The 17,560-nt window shown below is 49.2% G+C and overlaps 1 protein-coding gene across 1 annotated transcript; it reads left to right on the plus strand.

Moving 5' to 3' along the window:
- The first annotated feature begins 3,037 nt into the window (after positions 1–3,037).
- Positions 3,038–10,197, plus strand: HDHD5 (haloacid dehalogenase like hydrolase domain containing 5). The gene is made up of 8 exons (XM_057390045.1): positions 3,038–3,159; positions 3,244–3,444; positions 3,672–3,784; positions 5,047–5,140; positions 5,631–5,664; positions 6,058–6,232; positions 6,560–6,748; positions 7,343–10,197. The coding sequence occupies exons 1-8, from the start codon at positions 3,073–3,075 to the stop codon at positions 7,710–7,712; spliced, it is 1,263 nt and encodes a 420-aa protein (XP_057246028.1). The 5' UTR covers positions 3,038–3,072; the 3' UTR covers positions 7,713–10,197.
- The last annotated feature ends 7,363 nt before the right edge of the window (positions 10,198–17,560 follow it).

The raw sequence follows: 17,560 nt of genomic DNA on the forward strand, positions 1-17,560 counted from the left end.
GAAGAAGAAGGGGTCTCCTGTGGGCTGGTGTCAGAAGGGCAGACWGACGATCCCTAGGGGTATTTGGGGCATAGCTGTTGCCAGATGTGCCTGCAGAGGAAATCATGAGATCCGTCCATGTATAGCATGCGAAATGGGAAGCTCCTAGGGGAGTCATAGAGAAATTCTCAACTCTTGAAGGGAAAAGACACAACCGGGCCTTCAGCATAGGGATGATGGGCTAACGTCTGCCTGTGGGGAGCTGCGAGGGCTGGGACTCAGCAGCCACRGCAGGCTCTGCACAGCCCGGGGTTTGGCAACCCTGCCGCTGTCGGTCCCCGCCACGGCCAGGCTCAGCCTGTGCCCGGCCGCTGGCAAAGCCCCACCGTGGCGGTTTAAAAATAAGCGCTGCAGCCTGCTGGACAGCCTTCCTKGGAAAAACAAACGCGGCGGCGCTGGCAGCCCTCAGGGGCACGCAGACGCGTGCTTTGGGGGCACCTCCTCAACGGCGGCAACCCCCGAAGTTCTCTTGGAAACAGAACAACGCGTTCCCTTCCTTCCTTCCCTCCAGGCAGACCCCACATCCCATCCGCATCGCCCCCGCCCGGAGCCCCCCGAGCCTGGGCGCAGGTGAGCGCTGCGGGCCCGCCCGCGCCGTGGAGCAGGAGCGCCTCCCGCAGGGCGCCGAGGGATCCGTCGGGATAACACCGCGCCTCGGGGGGGATAAACCCTCACCCTCAAAACACCCCCCTCCCACGACTCCAGGATATTWAAATAGATTAAACTTTTTAACAATGAAATCCTCTCTCCATAGGGAACGGGCTGAATGTCTCTCACGGCTCTTTTGGAAACTTCGTGAACGGGAAGAAAAGGGCAAAAGTATCCATACACTTAGAGAAAAGGTACTGACTGACGCCCACAATGCAGCTCAGTCTAGAGGCAACGAGACCAGCAACCAGAACAACCCGTCTAACTTGCAAGTGGCTGTATCATTAAAAGGCCATAAATCCACGTTAGCAAATACCCTAAGCAGAAATCACAGCAAATCAACCACATTTTTGCTCTGCCAGGAGGGAMCCCCTGGTGAATGGGTGAGAAACACTCGACACGAGGTTCTTTTGTTCGTCATTAATTTCAGAAAGTCTTTGCCTCTCTCTCTGACTGTATTTTTCATTGGCAGCCWAGGAAGGCGAGATTTGGAGATCTCTGATTTACCTCTGTACATAGCTAGTAAGGCACACTTCARAGTAGCTGTAGCTGGCCTCCTTGTGCTGCTGGAAGAAGGTTTGAAGCCCAATTCTACATGGAAGTAAATACTTTCAGTAACGTCTCCAAGGCCAGCATAAATTTTGCCAGAGCAGGAGGAGCTGCAAACACTTCTGAGAAATTAAAGTGATCCTGGCAAATTGAGGAAATTACRAAGAATAAACGGTAGGTAATTCAGTTAAGGCAAAAGCACTTAAGGARGAATAACCATCTGTACAAATTTATATCTCTGAGTTTCCACGGCTTTAATAGCTCTGCAAATAGGGCTCTGGGTGTTAAAGTGGGTCAAAAACAAATTAAGGTTGGTGTTCATGGCAATGGAAGCGTAAAAACAAATGATTAYACTGTTTGTGCAATTGATGCCTAAAGTCATACATGTTAAACCTGTCCTRTCGAGGGACTGGGAGATCTAAAGCCCGGTAAGAAAGCAAATAAACATTGTTTCATCTCMATGGATGTGGAATGAACCTTTTACTTTCTCCAGGTTTGGAAGGGCCTCAGCTGAATTCATYGTCAAGATTTCTGTTTCACAGCGCAGGAAAGAGGGACGCAGTCTATCGAAGGGTAAAAATGTTTTAGAAAATCCTGAGTTTTAGAAAATCTTATTATCTGTAAGAAAAAGGGTTTGCATAGAAAAGGCTAAGCAAAGGCAGGGCAGCAATTCACAGAATTCTTAAGGTTGAAAARGACCTGCAAGATCATCAACTTTGACTGATCACCACCTTGTTAACCAGACCACGGCAGTAAGTGCCACATCCAGTCATTTCTTGAACACCTCCAGGGATGGTGATTCCACCACCTCCCTAGGCARTCTGTTCCAATACCTGACCACCCTTTCAGTAAGGAAATTCTTCCTGATGTCCAACMTGTCTTACCCTGGCACAGTWTGAGCCTGTCCACTTGTCCTGTCACTGGTTGCCTGGGAGAAGAGACTGACCCCCACATGGCTACACCCTCCTTTCGAGGAGTTGTAGAGAGTGATAAGGTCTCCCTTGAGCCTCTCTTCCAGGCTAAACAACCCCAGCTCTCTCAGCTTCTCCTCACAGAACTTCRCTCCAGAAATTTTACCAGCTTTGCTGTCCTTCTCTGGACTTGCTCCATATCTCAATTTCTTTTAGTGAGGGGCCCAGAACTGGATACARCACTTCGGGTGGGACCTGACCAGCGCTGAGGGAAAAATCACTGCCCTGGTCTGGCAGAAATAACAAATTGCAGTGCTATTCCTTGGCATGCACATTGCAGGCAGGGTAAGCAGTAACCACATTAGACTGAAACCAGGCTATGCCTGGGGCGACGCCTTTCTTATCATGAAAGCCGGGCCGCACAGCTCTGGAGTGCTTTCGCTCACAGACTGAGAGTCTCTTGTTCTCTGATTTTGTGAAGGGCTGAGATAAATCCAGCGTCATTGCTTTATAGGAGTCAAAGCCTTTCGCTCACTCCTGCCCAAATCTCTCCTCGCCGGTGATTTTGCACATCTCTARCAGGCAAGGCTGCTTATAGCCGGCGTACCCCCTTTCCGTCCATGTCCCGCCAGCCTCGGTGCTGCTTCCAACACCCGCTCCTCTCCAGCTGCCCCCAGTCCGCAACCCCACTTCGTCCCGAAGCAGGGCTAACACCCCCGCCGCCGGCAGCACCCTTCCCTAGGAACACCGTTCCCCAGCCCCACGGTGTGTGCGGCCGGCAGGACTCTGAACCCTCTGGCGCCAGCCGCCCGCCCCCATCCCGCCCCGCTCTCCCGGCGCCCTCCCCGGTCCCGCCCCGCCGGCCCGCGCCTCGCCGGGAGCTGTAGTCCGGGAGCCGCGGCGTGCCCGAGGTCGGAGCGGGCGGATGGCGCTGCGCGGCTCCCTGTGGGCCGGCCGGGCTCTGCTGCGCGCCCCGGGGCCCCCCGCCCGCGGGATCTCCGCCGGCAGCCGGGTGCGTGCGCGGCCGGGGCGCGGGGCAGGCGGGGGACGGGGCGGGAAGGCTCCCGGGTGACCGTGCCCTCCGCTCGCCTTGCAGCCGCCGGCCTTCGGGTTCCTGTTCGATGTGGACGGGGTGCTGGTGCGGGGCAGCCAGCCCGTGCCCGCCGCCCGCCGCGCTTTCCAGAGGCTGGCGGACGGCGGCGGCCGGCTGCGGGTGCCCGTCGTCTTCCTGACCAACGCCGGGAACTGCCTGCGGTCGGCCAAGGCCCAAGAGCTGTCCCGGGCGCTGGGACTGCAGGTAATGCTGACGCGGCAGCSGGAGCGCTCCCGGCGCTCCAAGAGCGGGACCCCGCGCCGGGAGCCCACCCCACGCGAGTTCCCCGGGAGAAAAGCRCCACGAGTGCCTGGCTTTGCTTCGGCCCGAGGGGCTGGAGGGGAACAGGTGGCAGCGACGCGATCCGACCGCAGGAGAAGGGGGAGAAATCCTACCTGCGGTTCCCAGCCAGCCTCTTCTCCRTCCCGCAGGTGCCTCCGGAGCAGGTGATCCTGTCCCACAGCCCCCTGCAGCTCTTCAGCCAGTTCCACCAGAGGTGCATGCTGGTGGCCGGGCAGGGGCCCGTGGAGGAGAATGCCCACGAGTATCCTTTGCTCTGTGTGCCTCATGGTGCTCTGTGCCTTCCACTGCAACATCTCAGCTAAAGGCTGCTRCTCCTGCCCTGCCCCTACCCCTGGCACTTGCTTGCTCAGCTTGTAGAAGCACAAGGAGACACGAAGGTCATTGGTCTTACYTTATGGGGCAGTGTCCTTATGGACAGGCTCAGGTGCAGGCACTGTTGATCTCCATGTTGGTCACCTCCTGGCTCCCTTATTCAGTGTTTGGCTTCTCATGGTCATTACCTCTCCCGTGATTACCGTTCTGTTGGCAGGCTGTGACTATGAGAAATCCATCACTTTTGAGATAAAGTTGTGCTCCTCCCATTCTTTCATGGCAAGCCCATTAGAGATCCCTCCCAGCTGTTCCATGGATAAGGTTTTCCCAGAAACTGACAGTAATTAAAGGAACTCAAATATGATGGGAGTTTGAGCAACCTGCTGTAGTGGAAGGCATCCCTTATACCATGGCAGAGGGTTAAGAGCTAGATGATCGTTAAGGTCCCTTCCAGCTCAAACCATTCTATGAAATATCATTAGAGTCAGAGCATCCCAGCAGAGAAAAGTGGTATAAATGACTATCCCACATACAAATTGCCTGGCTGAGGTGAAGGAACAGCAGGTCAGACATGTCTGCAGGGCGGTAAGAACTACCTTCAGTGCTTGCACCATCTCAGCCTCTACACACAGGGTGACACCCTGTACGCAGTGTTCAATTTCATTTGTTACAGAAACATGGCCCTTCTCTGTGTTTCCCCAAGGCACCTAGGGTGAGCTGAAGGCAAGGTATTCTGCAACAAAATGCAACCCATCCTTCACTTGCATGTTTTTATCAGCAGAGACCATTTTCCTTGCACTGAAGCACCAAGGCTTCACTGATTCTGTGGCAGCCTCATCAGCCCCCTGTGCTGCACCAATATCAGCAGCTTGGCATAAAGGTCTCCCAAAATACATCCTATTCTRTCCTGGAGTGGCAGCCTCTGCTCTTTACCCAGTTCCGGGATTGCTGTTGAGTCACCTGAGCCAGATTTTTTGTAATATTCTTTAGGACCATCTATCTGTTGAAGCACAGTCTGGCTGAAAGCCATCAGATTATGCATTACCACATTAAATAACTGTTATGTTAATAAGATTTGTATTCCCTAATCCTATAGATGCTTTGACAAGTAACTTAAAGAAAAACAGTCACTAAAAAAACCAAACSCCAAACAAACCAGTCTCCACAACATTCCTTGATGATCTGAACTAGCCTGGGATTCAAGCRTGTGGTCACCATAGAGGCGCTGAGGAAAGCATATCCCCTCTTAGACATGGTGGATCAGAGCCGGAGGCCAAAAGAGCTGGTAATTTGCTGAAGCATCAACAGAAGGGTGTTCTGGTGCAGAGATGGTCACAGTACACAGCTCGGGCCAGGGAAGCTGCAAAGGGACAGGGCAGCTGGCTGCTGGTGATGTCCCTTAGCARGAGCCTGGTGCTGACACTGAGCAACCAGCACCTCAGCTCTTTCCCATGCTGGCTCCTGCAAGAAGGGCAGTGACTCTCCCCTTGCCTTTCTCATGTCACCAGAATAGTGTTCCATTGCTRTTCCTTGCCGTGAGGGGTAAGATGGTTTGGTTGACATCTCCAGCAYTGAGACAGGAGTACAAGATTTGTGAAATCCCATCTGGGAGTGGGGGAGGGGGGAAAAGAAAATCTTCCCTCAGGATTCCAGGTGGCTTTGTCCTGCCTTTTTATGGAACTGCCTTGGCAGGTTCAAAGGAAGCATTTTCAGTTTTGTTTTGGAGATGGCATTAGGTTTTGCATTACTAATCCAGCCTTTTTTTTTTCTGGCAGCCTCCTCCAACCACTGGCGTCCCCACTATAGAAGGTAAGTGGCCTGTGTTTACATATGAGCAGCAAGCAGAGCTAACAGCAAGGCAGGCCAGCTGGGATGGGAGCTAATGGCATGCTGACAGGTCACTGCTATCCGTGGCAGCATATTCAGAGGGTACAGCCAGGAGGCAGCCTCACTGCTGGAAAAAGCTGGATAAAAGCAAAGCCAGATTTTTCTGTGCCATTTTCCAGTGTCTGGGGACCAGTGGTGCACATGGTGCAGCGATGTGCAGACTGGAGCCCTGGCACCAGCCATGTTCTGGTGGTAGCTGTACTACATCCATGCTGGGCATCCCAGCAGAGGAGGGGTTAATGAGTGGGTGGCTTTTGGTGATGGAACCCATATTTGGATGCTGTGAGTTTCCAGACATCTGTTGGAATTTTCCAGGGGTGATTCTGTTTGGTGAGCCAGTGAGGTGGGAGACAAGCCTGCAACTCATTACTGACGTACTCCTGAGCAATGGGAACCCTGGGGCAGAGCTGCAAGATGTACCATACCCTCACCTGCCTATCCTTGCCTGCAACATGGATCTCCTGTGGATGGCTGAAGCCAAGATGCCCAGGTGAAAAGCATATGTGACATTTGGTTTAGCCTATTCCATACTTCTCTCGTGCAGATGATCTTTTGCTACTGCATTTTTTTAGCATCTGAATGTTTTAAGAGTTTGATTGTACTATGTAATTAGCAGCAGAGACATGAAAGCTGCATGAGAAACAAGGACTAAAACTTGGGAGTAGCAAAAGCCAGACTGCCTGTGGAGGTGTGTGTGGGTGGACACCATATCCAAACTAGGCAGTAACCTGGACACGGCAGATGGATCTCCTCACCAAGGAGTGCTTGCTGCTTCAGTGGTGTGACTGGGATACTGATGATCTCCTTTCTGGGGCAGGTTTGGCCATGGCACTTTCCTTCTCTGCTTGGAGAACATTTACAAGAAGGTGACAGGCAGGGAACTGAAGTATGAGGCCTTGATTGGCAAACCCAGCCCAGTCACCTACCGCTATGCCCAATACTTGATACAGCAGCAGGCAGAGAAACAGGGCTGGAAGACTCCCATCCGACGCCTCTATGCAGTTGGGTAAGAGACTTTTTCCTGCTGGTTTCCTTAGGGATTGCATACTGATTGCTCTTTCGTGGGTTGGTTTGTTTATTGGGTTTTTTTTTTTTTTTTTTTTTTTTTTTTTTTTTTTTTTTTTTTCCCCTTTGGATATTGCTAAAGTTAATGCCGAAGTCCCAGTGGTGTCTCTGGAGCCTCACATTCTGGAACAGAGGCTTACTAGCTTTTTGTACCCTACACAGCAAAGCTGTTGACTGTAGGCTGCAGAGTGCACATAGCATGACTGGATTAAAGACAAAATTAAGAGACTCAGATTTAGTGCTGTTAGCTTAGTCAGGCCAAACACTTTGGCCAAATACAATACAGTAATGGCTGAAACTTCTGGCGATGCTTTGGCTGTGCTGTCTCCCTGTTGGAAGGTGTTTGTGAGGCATGTGGCCTGAACAGGACACACGGAGAGTAGACTCAGTGGCCCCCTCTGAGTGCTCCTGTTGATGTTAGCAAATACCTCACACCCCTTCCTCCTTCAGTGCTGTCTTAAACCAAATCTCCCAGAGCCAGAGAGAGATGCATGGGCTTGTTTCTCATTTCTGTTTACACTGTGACCTTATCCAGGGATAACCCTATGTCTGACATCTATGGGGCAAACCTCTACAACAACTACCTCAAGTCARCTCAGCAGAACCAGGTCCAGGCTGGGGTGAAGAGGAGCCCACAGGCAGCCATTCCCCAGACTGAAGTTTCCCTGGAGCTGAGGAATGACTGCAACAATTCCGTGGAGAGCTGCGAGTCGATTCTGGTCTGTACTGGGGTCTACCGCCCCAATGCCAATATTCCCAAGAAAACAGAGCCACACACAATGGAGACAGTGTTCCATGGACAYCGGGACTTCTGCTTTGACCCCAGCCTGGTGGAGGCATCTTACATAGTGCAGGATGTGGATGATGCTGTGCAACTTGCTTTTAAGAAGGAAAACTGGAGCTAGGAGTTAAAACAGGTGTGCCTAAAGATCTACTGTAAGGAATTTATGTACTGGAAAGGGAAGAGGGCAAGAATGGAGAGGGACCTGGGGTGATCTTCCAATCTAGCTAACATGAAAGAAAACTTCCTATTGCAGCATTAAAAGCCCCTTAATTTTATTGATACTCATCTGCCGTGCCRACAGCCACCTACAGACTTTCCACTGTGACCATACATTGCTGCCAGCCGTAATGGAGCCATAATGGAAACAGGGTATAAGGAGTAGGCTTGTCCCAGCAATCCCAGTTTTGTTCAGCTCTCAGAGTTCATTCTTTTCCACACTTTGTGTGCAAAGATCAGGAGAGCCCGCCCTCCTCTTCATGAGGTGTCTGACGGTGAAGCTCTTCCCCACWCAAGGAGCCACCATCAGCCAATGCACCATTTGTACAATGTGCTGTTTGTCCAGTCTGTGACTCGAATACATCAGAAGCTGGGCTGTGGTGGCACTGTGCCAACAGAAGGCTTTAAGTCTTAACATTCTCCTTGTGAAGAATAAGTGCCTATGGACTTTAACAAATTCTGTTTGCCTGGGGATTTGCTTCTGTATCACTGTCAGTCTGAAACAAAGTTCTATTTTGCAGTTCTCTGGCACTATGGAGAGGCAGGGCCCCCCAAAGGAAGCTGCAGTAGCCAGAGCAACTTGCTGCAGGGCTGAGGTGAAAGTWATATTGTTCCCTCCCCCATATTCAGTATTCTGTGAGCACTCCTGCCACACATCCCACTAGGGAGCCAGCAGCCTCAGTAGCAGAGGAAACCACCGCACAGTTTGAATTGGCAGAGTTGTCTTTGCCCAGAACTCAGTGCTGCAGCAAGAGGCACTTTTGGCACCCACTCTGATCACAACTGTTGCAAGGAACATCCACCTGCCCCTCCAGAGGGGCCCTTCTTTGGAACAAGGGTCAAATRAAAAAGCCACAGTCCACCTTTGTTCCTTCCTTGCATGCAAGGATTCAAAGAGATCATCAAGGCAGGATGGTGCCATGGCCCCAGATCCCCAGTCCTGATCTTTTAGAATACAAATGTCTGTGTCTTTCAGTTCCTTTGTCCCTCTCATCCCTCAAGTGGTTTGCAGCTCAGGGGTACCCATATAGTCCAATCTCTGGTCCCTCCTCTTTTACATGCAGGTAGAGTCCCCCTAACATGAGTGATCAGCTGGGACTTGTCTGCCCAGGAACATTTCCCTAACAACACGCACCTTCTATTGCCTCTGTTCTCCTAGCTCATGTTATTCAGAGAAGGGTAAAACTTGTGTCTCCACAGACATTCCAAAGAAGATCAGCWAGRAYTGAATGAGAAACTCATGTGAAAGRTTTASCTTAGCAAGGAGTGTCTTAATTCCAGAGGAGTGTTGTGATTTTGGAAACACAAATCAGTCTGTATATAATGAAAAGCCTTGGAGCCAACACAACTGTTGGTGTTCCTAATTATAGTCAGCTCACACCACACTGAAATATCAGAAATAGGTCTGCTCTGCTGTTTCTTTCCTTCTTCCTGCTTTACCAGGCAGCTCCATACACAGGGTACAAACAAGATGTTCTGCACAGAAGTTTGAGTTCTTAATTCAAATTTCAGCATTTTTGTGCACTGAAATTCTGTTTCAGCAGCTCTCCATCCTCTCAGTGCTGATGTGTCTTCCTAGGAAGGTCACTACAGTGCAGGCTCTATTCTTGTGCCAGGCTCCATGTCTGAAGCAGACCAGGTGCTCTTTCAGTGACCCAGCTACAAAAGYTCCTCTGTCTCCTCCATTTTTCTATCCTTTATTAATAGAAGCAGAAAAATACCTCTTTGCATGGGTTTCCCTTCTGCAAAATCCATAGTGGGAAGCAGTTTCTTCCTCTCTTAGCACTGCTTRGTGGGGGTCTTGTCCCTTGTCTCATCAGGACAAGAATTGCTATGCTGCTTCTAAAAGCAGCTGTAATGGGAAGAACACAGATTTGAATCCTTTTCCTTTCACTGGAGAGGAAATTACCATTTCATCTAGTTGCAGAAGACAAGGGCTTGTCTCCAGTTTCCAGAAGAGTGGGCACAGGGAGGGACTTTGCATATAACATAGGGGAGGTCCTTTAGCTGCAGTACCTCTCCACAATCACAGTTGTGCTGGTGCCCCCAGCATGCAAGGCCTGAAACTGGCATTCAAGCTCCATTTATTCTGCTGGAGTGGTAGCTGCAGTGTCCCTCAGCCTTGCTTTTCAGAGATGCCATCCAGTGCAGAAAGAGGAATGTTCCCTTTGCTTGCAGAATTTGCTGACTTGGGTGGTAACTTCCATGGGATTCCTTGGAATGGTCCTCTAGGCCATGATTMCACAGACCTCAGGGAGCTGGTTGCTGGCAGGAAATGTGAGCCACACCTTCAGTCTGGTGGGTGCTGATTGCAGAAATGCTGAGGTCTGTCCATCTGCAGCAAACCTTTGGCAGAGCTCTGTCTTGTTGCTTGTCAAAAGTGTGGTGCCACTTAGAGAAAAGGTGCTGCCAAACCACCCTCAGGGCTGTAGCATCTCCTTCAAGGAAGGAAAAGGTTTGCATTTGCACAGAGGGAGCCAGGCATCTCCATCTTTGGAATAGCAGTGGAGGTGAGCTGACTGATGTGAATCTGCTTCAGATGCCAAATCTGCTTTTAGAGCTGGATTTGGGGTTTTTTTTTTTTTCACCAGTGTTCTGGGAGTCTTAAAAATGCGTAGGAGGAACTTCAGTGATAAGGAATTAAAAAAAATGCTTTGCTTGTGAGTTGAAATTGAACAGAAGGGAGGAGATGGAATCTAGAAATATCTTGTACCCTTTCCCTAATTCATACCAAGTAAGGCTTCATAAAAATCTCTGCTTGTTGCACTCTGCACTAATTAGCCAGATGGGCTGCCCTTGGTCTGAGCAATGCAAAGACCTTTCCCCTTCTCCCCTTCTCAGCTCCTTGAAACAGTGTACTTTGTCCAAGTCCCTGCCAGGGAATTGCATGGCCCCAGTGGATGGAGTAGGAAATCTGGCTTCTCCAGCTGCTGCTGTACACTGACTTGATTCTAGAAGGTTTCTATTAATGAAAGTGCTTGCCAGGTCTCCTCTGTTCCATGAGTTGTGCTAGAGTGCTATACAGGCTTCTAGCTTATCTGCAATTAATTTATGGGCATCTGTTATTGCTAGAATTCAGTGAAGTCCTTTTTCTTTGGAACTGCAGCTTGGAATTAGCTTCAAGTGTGCCTGGAACAAAACTTCCTTTGTCTCATGTATTGCTCAGAAGTGGTGTCTCTGAAATCATATTTTGCTCCTTTGGAGCAGTCATACTTCTGTGCAGATTATGGGACCAAGCAGGAGAGGGGACTTCACTCCTGATCCAATACCTTAATATTTACATGGTGCACTGCCCTATGCAATAAACAGGGTGAAGACCTGATCCTAGCAACTCCATCTTCCAAAGATGAACAGGTTTAAGTCAAGCCAGAAGGGAGCATGCAACTGAGAACAGCAGGAAGGAACCAAGGGATAGACCTTGTTTTGGATCTGAAGCAAAGAGCTTTTATGTCATGCAATAAGATGATGGCCAGAGAAATCAATTCCTTTATTCCACAGGACACATGCAACTACTAACCTGGCATTCAGGGAATCAGATAACACTACTGTCTCCTTCCTTCCAATCCTAATCCTGCCATGTCTTTCTCCCTCCAATAAATGGTAATGTCTCAGATTGTGTCATGTGCATATCATTCAGAGAAATCGCAAACTGTGATTATTTTAGATTTCACATTAATTTCAATGCAGTTTTAGAGTTGTTACTTTGATCAAGCACATATGTAAAATAATAAAATATGTTTCCTTTGAAATGAATTTTAACTTCCTGTGTATACATTTAATGCATTATTATCATGCTCTCTTTCACATCTTTGCCCTAGAAGATTATTAGGGCAAATTCTGTTAGGTTTTTATTTTTCCTGTTCTTCAAACTATTACCAGACTTTCTTGAGGGAACTACCCTGAAAGTTACCCCTCCAGCAATTACTGGCAAACTTTCAGACTAGAGCCAAAAGCTTCCCCTGATTTCAATGGAAAATTAAAGGTCCTCCTAGGTGAAACTATCATCTTTAATGATCTGGAAACAGCCAATTCACTTGCATTGTTCTTATATTTCATCAGAAGCTTTCCCATCTACAAAGTTCACAGCTCACAGGAGGCACATTAGACAGCAAAACAAGTGTGATGCAGAATCCTCAGAACTTGGTGTTGAGAGCAACAATGAGTAAAGCATTGTTTGAGTTTTGGAGGGACTGGACAAGGATTCCCATTCTCAGCAGAGAGAGGAAATGAATTATATTCTGCATCCTGGAGAAGTGACCTATGGCCCTGACCTCAAATAACCATAAAAAGTGTTAGCTTCCTCCTTCCATCCAGTCCTGTGGTAGTTGGAGCACTGACCTAAGATAAGGCTAATCAAAGTTTAGTTAAGGAGAGAGATCACAATCTGAAACTCTCAGGTGCATAGTTTTAATCTCAACACTATTGTCAGAGCAAAAGGGCAGCCTAGGGTTAAGGTGTCCCTTGTAGGAGCGCCTTGGCTGGAAGTCAGAGTCCCATAGGAATCCTTGCCCAGCCTAAGGTGCAGAGTTAAACACTGGCATCGTGAAACACTGAAGAAGGACTAACTTGAATGAAAGGATTGAGAGCCCTGTTTAAGTTGGAATTTGCTCCCAGGTGAATGCTGTGAGAAATGCTTGCCAGGGTAGCCCCTGGCAAGTSCTTGGTCCCTGCTTGCCCTGATAACTGCGTTACATTTGGGGGCCTGCCCAAACCCTTCCATTACTGGACCTGCCTAACCCRAATCATAAAAGCACAAGTATTAATGTTTTTTTTTTCACTGCCACAATCAATTTGATGAAAACTTTGCATTTACAGACCTTCACAGATCCAGCCTGCAACAGTTTAAAACCCCACGCCAGCAAGGCAGCTACATGTTCGCCAGGAACCAAACTTCCACCAAGAAAAATTCACTATAATAAACCTACTTTTCCCTTTCAGTTAGATCAACTACTAAGAACTTCCATTTTCTCCTCAAAGTTAGATCAATTCATGCTCCATGCTAAAATTGAGCTAAGTACAAAATACCAAGACCAAACCCTAAATCCACTCTCCAAACCCCTCCCTGCTACAAGCATGAAAAGAAATGCCTTGGCATTTTTGAAAGCTCTTTGAACTGAAATGKAATTACAAGCAATAGACTTTTACACTTTTATATCCTTTTGAAGAGCATCTGCATTCCCTGAGCCATAACATGGGATCAGGAGTTTGGTTACAAAGACTGCRTTTGGAAGCCAAAGCATCATGGAATTTTGGTGCTGGCCAGGTGAAACTTTTTTACACTTATCTTCAGCTGTGACCATTTGAATGGCTTAGGTAAGTACAGTACAAAGCCTGTGTCAGAGAATTCAGAAGAAGCCTCCTTTCCCACACAAAAGGCATTTTAGGTATGGTTGGAGCAGATTATGCTCAAACTCACCGAGATCAGCTTTGCCTCCTTCCCTCCCACTGCTGCCAGTTTCTGACAGCTTACTGCAGGGTATAATTAGGTATCTAGTTTCTGGTCTTTCTTTCTGGCATATATCTGCCTCTTTTTAATTTTTTTCCTTCCCCCAAGAAACTGAGTCATTATTTTGTTTCCTCCCAAGTTCAGCCCTCAAGAAAGTTTTGCCTTCCCCCAGGAGGGGTATTTTTGAGGGCACACTACTTGTTTCCACTTGTAGTGTAAACTAAAAATGGTAGCATTTTAGATACTCAGTATATTGCACAAAACTCTGTTGTCTGCTGTTTGCCTTTAAATATATGTATACACTCACATCTCTATGCATACACATCAATACATAAAAAAGCCAAACACATCTCTTGGGAGCTGCTGAAGAGGAGCAGCTATTTTTAGTTCAGCTTTTTAATGTTTTAACAGTAATGGTTAAGCACTAACACRTCCAAGACTGCACAGAGCATTAAATAACTAGATCACACGGGAAGCATCAGCCTTGTCATATCTCATCCTACAGTATGCTACAAAAAGCTCTTCAATACTTTCTTGAGTAGAAGACATTTCTCCCCTCAGTCCCATTYTAAGGCAGAGGCACAATTTCTGCTTCCTTTCCCACAAATAAGCTCCTYTCTTATTCTCACCTGTTTATTTGGGTTGTGTTTACACTGCTGGAGCCCATGCTCAGCCCAAGGAAGCCCCTGAGCTTCCACCCTCTTCCTGGTGCTTCCCCATCCCTGGTCACAGCTCCCCTTGCCCTGCAGCCACAGCTCCCTCTTCCCACTTGCCTACCTTGGATGTAGGATCCTTCAGAGCCCTAGCAGGTATCCTGTGGTGTCTGGAGAACCATTTTCAGGAGCCATGAGCCCTGCTCCCACAGCCTGGGCCCAGCAGGCCGTTCCCTAGGCCCGGCCCCTCAGCTCCAGCTGCCCTCAGACTCCATCAGAGCCCATTCTCCAGGCCTGCACACCAGCTGGGGAGGACAGCCCACCCTCCCACAGCCCAGGGAGCCCCACTTGCATTGCCTTTTACTAATTCCATTTACCTCGGTAGATGTGAGAACAGACAGGCACTCAAAGCTTTGGGAAATGAGGCTTCTTTATGAAACGAGGGCCTGGACTGATGTGGATGCCTGTGCCAGGCTGCCAGGGCAGCTCAGTGAGCACATCCAGCCTGTGGCATGCAGGGAATTGCATTGCTCAGGAAATCCAGAGCATGGCAGCCAAAGCTGTCACTGTCACTGTCACTGTCACTGTCACTGTCACTGTCACTGTCACTGTCACTGTCACTGTCACTGTCACTGTCTGCTGCCCAGGTAGGGTAGGACCAGGCCTCTCTGCCTGAGGGCTGTTGCCTTGAGCGGCCCAGACGGATGCTTGGTTTTCACTCCACATCCTCTTGTAGAAGTGGAAAACTTCCATTGCAGCAGAATGTGGCAAGACCAAGACCAATTTAGTTAATGCTGAGGGCTGACCACACATAAATCATACCAGTGACATAAATATTGGCTTACCCTGAGAGGAGACAGCTGAAGGTGCCCACCGACCTCAGATAAAGCCCAGGATCCAGAATATAAGAATGGTTTTACCCTCTATCATGGACCACACGCACTTACACTGCCATCTAACCCAGCCTTTCTGTGGAAGCCACATTAGGAGGCATAGCTGGTGTCATTCACACAACTCTAAGCTGTCCTGAACTGGGCAACTCCTGCCAAGTGGCACCAGGCTCTGCTGGAACATGAAAAAGCAGCACAGAGAGCAATCCTCCTCCTTGGCCATGGCCTCCAGCCTCCTGGTCCCTAACAAACCAAAAGCATCCACAGAGATTTAAGTGAAGGGTTTATGGGGTTGTACAAAAATTGTAGTCTAAGCAATTGTTTGGCCAGGGATTTTACTTTAGAAGTAAAGTCGGCCAAAGAGGGAAAGCCTTGCCAGCAGAACACACAGCAGCAGAGCCCAGGCTCTCATCCCTGACACAATCCACACAACTCCAGAGGCTGGAGAGCAAAGCCAACATGAAGGGAATGTATCTCACAAGGAAGGAAGCAAGGTGATTCACTGCTTGCTGTCTTCTTGTATCTTCAATTACCTCAGAACAATCTGCTCATCTTAGAGCTCACGCTGCTGCATTACTTCCGTCACACAAAACCTTGCCACTTTCCTGCAATGGATGGCTGCGGGCCCGCAGAGTGCAGAGGGAATAGTGTCCCCTGTGTCACTGCAGTGACCTGGCAGCACCTTGGAGGCACTGATATGGGATGTGGCTCAGGGGGAGCAGGCCCTGGGGAAGGGCAATGATGTGGCTCTGTGTGGCAGAAGKGGTGCCTGGTGTGATACCTGGGCTATGTACCTTGACAGAGGCCCATGAAATGCCCAGGCTAAGTACAGGCAGCATTGTACAGGGCTGTTGGGAGCCTGGTCTGAGAGATCCTCAGCCTCAGGCTGGAAAATAAATGGCAACACCCTTCTTTGGACTCACCTGATCTTGAATTTCCACATGCCAGTGCTGCTTGTCACAGTTACTGAGCTCGTGGTACTCCCTGCTGCATCCTGGGCCCTCCATGAGCTTCTGGATAGGTGTGATGCCTATTTCTCCCTGGGGTGAAGCCTCGTCTTGTCCATCCTGGCACCAGGCTTGGATACATCAGCCCATCCACCACCCTGCTATTCTTTTGGATGCCCATGTTTCTTATGTTATGCTAAAATTGGTCACCTTCTTAAAATGAACTGGTTTTATTTGCTAATGGAAATGTGGAGTTAGTGAGAAAGCCCTCAGCAAGACAACGCATGGCGTGTTCAGTCTCATCTGGTGCTGGGGACAATGACAAAGGTGRCTTAGAGGAGGGCAATGGCACAGATAGTGCTGATACAAGGTTGAATCTTGGCAAGTGTATCCCATCATTGCAAACATGAGTGTAGCAGAAAATAGATGTCCTCCCTTGGAGCTGCAATCCAGGAGCAAGCAGGATATGGCATCAGGGGTGCAGCAGCATGGATTTAGAAGCRGGGTAGCAACCAGTGTGGGAGACCATGGGAACACCTGCATGCTGCTCCCMCAGTTTAGAGGTGGTACCATCTCAGTCCTGTGCTGCCCAAGTAACCATATTAAAGCTTGCATAGCTCCCAGTTACCTTCTCTTTTTCCCTCTGTTTTTACCATGCTTTTAGAAAATTAATTTGTCTGTGCCCCCTTGCTCCAATCTCCATTGAGAGCAATGCTTTACTGTGATTCTTTTCCTTCCCCTGCTTTTCCTCCTGATTACTGCTGTGTGTAAAGAGAAATCWTTGTGTCGATCCATCCCAAGTTCTCCCTTTCCCTTACTCAATTATCTCTTTGCTTCAAGTTTAAGCATGRATTCTCCTTGTAGCCCAGACTGATTTCTCCTTGTTGCCAAGAGCAGCCAGGGACGCTGACTGGAGAAGAGCTCCTCAGGGAACCTGCACCGACAYGTATTAGATGGTTGTCACTGCTGTCCTGGATGCTCTTTCCCAGTACTAAGCATCATTTGCTCAGTCCCATGTGTTGATTTAACAACACGTTCAAAAGATGAAGCTACTTTGGATCTTTATTTTGTAAAGTATGGTTAATATAGACATTTGTGGAAACAGTTCATTTGATGTGCTTCACATCATTGTCAGGCAGCACCAGGCTCMTCGCTGGTATGCACAGGTACAGATGAGGGACTGGTGGTGCTGAGCACCAAGCCACYTTGGAACGCAATGTGCCAAGCCATTAGTGCTGGTGATGAACGAATGCAGCCAGCCATTAGGCTCAATTCAAGGCCATAGACAGTGGGTCAATAAAGGTCCCGACTGGGGTGTTTTCAGWAGAATTAGGAACTTTAGGGCTATTCATATCAATTTAAAGGCTCTGTCCGATCATGGCAAGCTGGGCAGGGCCCTAAGCCTGTGGTTTGGCCCGGCTTGGAAAATTGGTGGGGTGAAAGACATTTGCTTTGATGAACAAATACTTACTCCAGACCAAATGCAGGGGCAGATGAATGTCCAACAGCACAGATGAGGAACCACGAGTGAGCACTTCACTGCAGGCTCTGAGCCAGGCCCACTGGTCTTTGTYTTGGTCTAGAGTGATTAGAGGAGACTGAAGCACTGCCGATGTTAGGGAGTGGGTGCCAGGGTGCTGTGGCTTGTCCGTGGGCGGCTCACTCCATTCGTGGGGGTCCTGCGGGGCAAAATGCTCCCCGAAATGTGGAAGGGGTGCATCCCTGGGGACAGGGCGGGGGCGCCTTCCTCCCCCTCCCCTTCTCGCCCCCCTCCTCCCCTCCCCCGGCCGCGCAGCCGCTCCCCCAGCCCCAGCCTC

The sequence above is a fragment of the Malurus melanocephalus genome, unplaced genomic scaffold (genome assembly GCF_030028575.1).
Source record: "Malurus melanocephalus ecotype Western Australia unplaced genomic scaffold, MMel_1.1 scaffold_22, whole genome shotgun sequence".
NCBI classification, from domain to species: Eukaryota; Metazoa; Chordata; class Aves; order Passeriformes; family Maluridae; genus Malurus; species Malurus melanocephalus.